General features: G+C 42.7%; 1 protein-coding gene across 1 annotated transcript in view; it reads right to left on the reverse strand.

Annotated features, from left to right (window-relative positions):
• The window catches only part of Pacs1 (phosphofurin acidic cluster sorting protein 1), a 146,063-nt gene that overhangs the window by 46,471 nt on the left and 98,434 nt on the right, over positions 1–1,158 (reverse strand). Inside the window, exon 2 of the mRNA XM_005351977.2 lies at positions 412–499. Coding sequence (XP_005352034.1) covers positions 412–499 — 88 coding nt within the window. The remainder of the gene's footprint in view (positions 1–411; positions 500–1,158) is intronic.

Raw genomic sequence — 1,158 nt, forward strand, 5'->3', positions numbered from 1 at the left:
CCGGCTTCTCTGTAGTTTTAGAGCCTGGCCTGGAACTAGCTCTTGTAGACCAGGCTGGCCTCGAACTCACAAAGATCCATCTGCCTCTGCCTCCTCAGTGCTGGGATTAAAGGCGTGCGCCACCATCGCCCAGCGCAGCCCTATTCCTTTATGATGCTGTCTGTTTCACTGATATGATTAGGCAGGCAGCAGAGAAGGACCATTTTGTTCTTCAAGACAAATATCAAGAAACTGAGGATCTTAGAGGCGGAACTGGAACTCTTGTCTCATTAGCTCAGATGTTCCTCTCTGCTCCTCAACTGTTCCTCTACCTAGCTGAGGAGAGGGGTGGCTCAGGGAGTTTCTGTAGCTGGGACAGGGAAAAGCACTGTCTAGTTTCTCCAGGCCCTGAAAATTCACCATTCAACTCACCTGCAGCTTCACAGCAATGACTACCGAATTAAGATCTTTGTCCATTTCCTTAAGCATAACAAGTTTCTTCAGGGTCAAGCTGAACAGCCTAGAAAAATACAGAGAAAGAAGGTCTTGTTAAATATAAGAACTTGTGCGAAGGTAACATTTACCGTGGGAATCTGCTCTACTACAAGTAAGACTATGAGAAGGCCACTCAAGGTGGCTTTAACTTGTATGTTTGGCAATATGTTAAAGGTATATCACTCTGTGGACTTCAGTAGATATCGAAATCTCAAGTTGAGTCAGGTGATGGTGGCGCACGCCTCTAATCCCAGCACCCAGTTCTCAACATAGAGAACACACATACACACACATTAGAATGCAAGGTAAGAAGAGATACTTGCTAAAGACTTCAGAGTCTCAAGGAAGGATTTTAGAGCTAACTACAAAATACTTCAGAATAATACAAAAGCAGATAAAACCAATACATAAAATCTTAATGAATGTTCCATTGTGGAGAGAAACAATACAGGAGCACATTAACTCTTTCTGTCTTTCTGTAGGATTTTAAATTTTCATAGGAATAATAAAAGTTAGGTATCTTCTGGCAGGGGGAAGAGAATAAAAAAACGTTTTACTCCACAAATATTAACATGCACTCTAGGGTCAAAGTAATTAAGTTAAAGCACTAGCGGGGCAGTAGTGGCACACACCTTTAATCCCAGCACTCAGAACACAAAGGAAGACGGATCTCTGTGGGTTCGA

This window comes from Microtus ochrogaster, chromosome 8, assembly GCF_000317375.1.
Source record: "Microtus ochrogaster isolate Prairie Vole_2 chromosome 8, MicOch1.0, whole genome shotgun sequence".
Taxonomy (NCBI): domain Eukaryota; kingdom Metazoa; phylum Chordata; class Mammalia; order Rodentia; family Cricetidae; genus Microtus; species Microtus ochrogaster.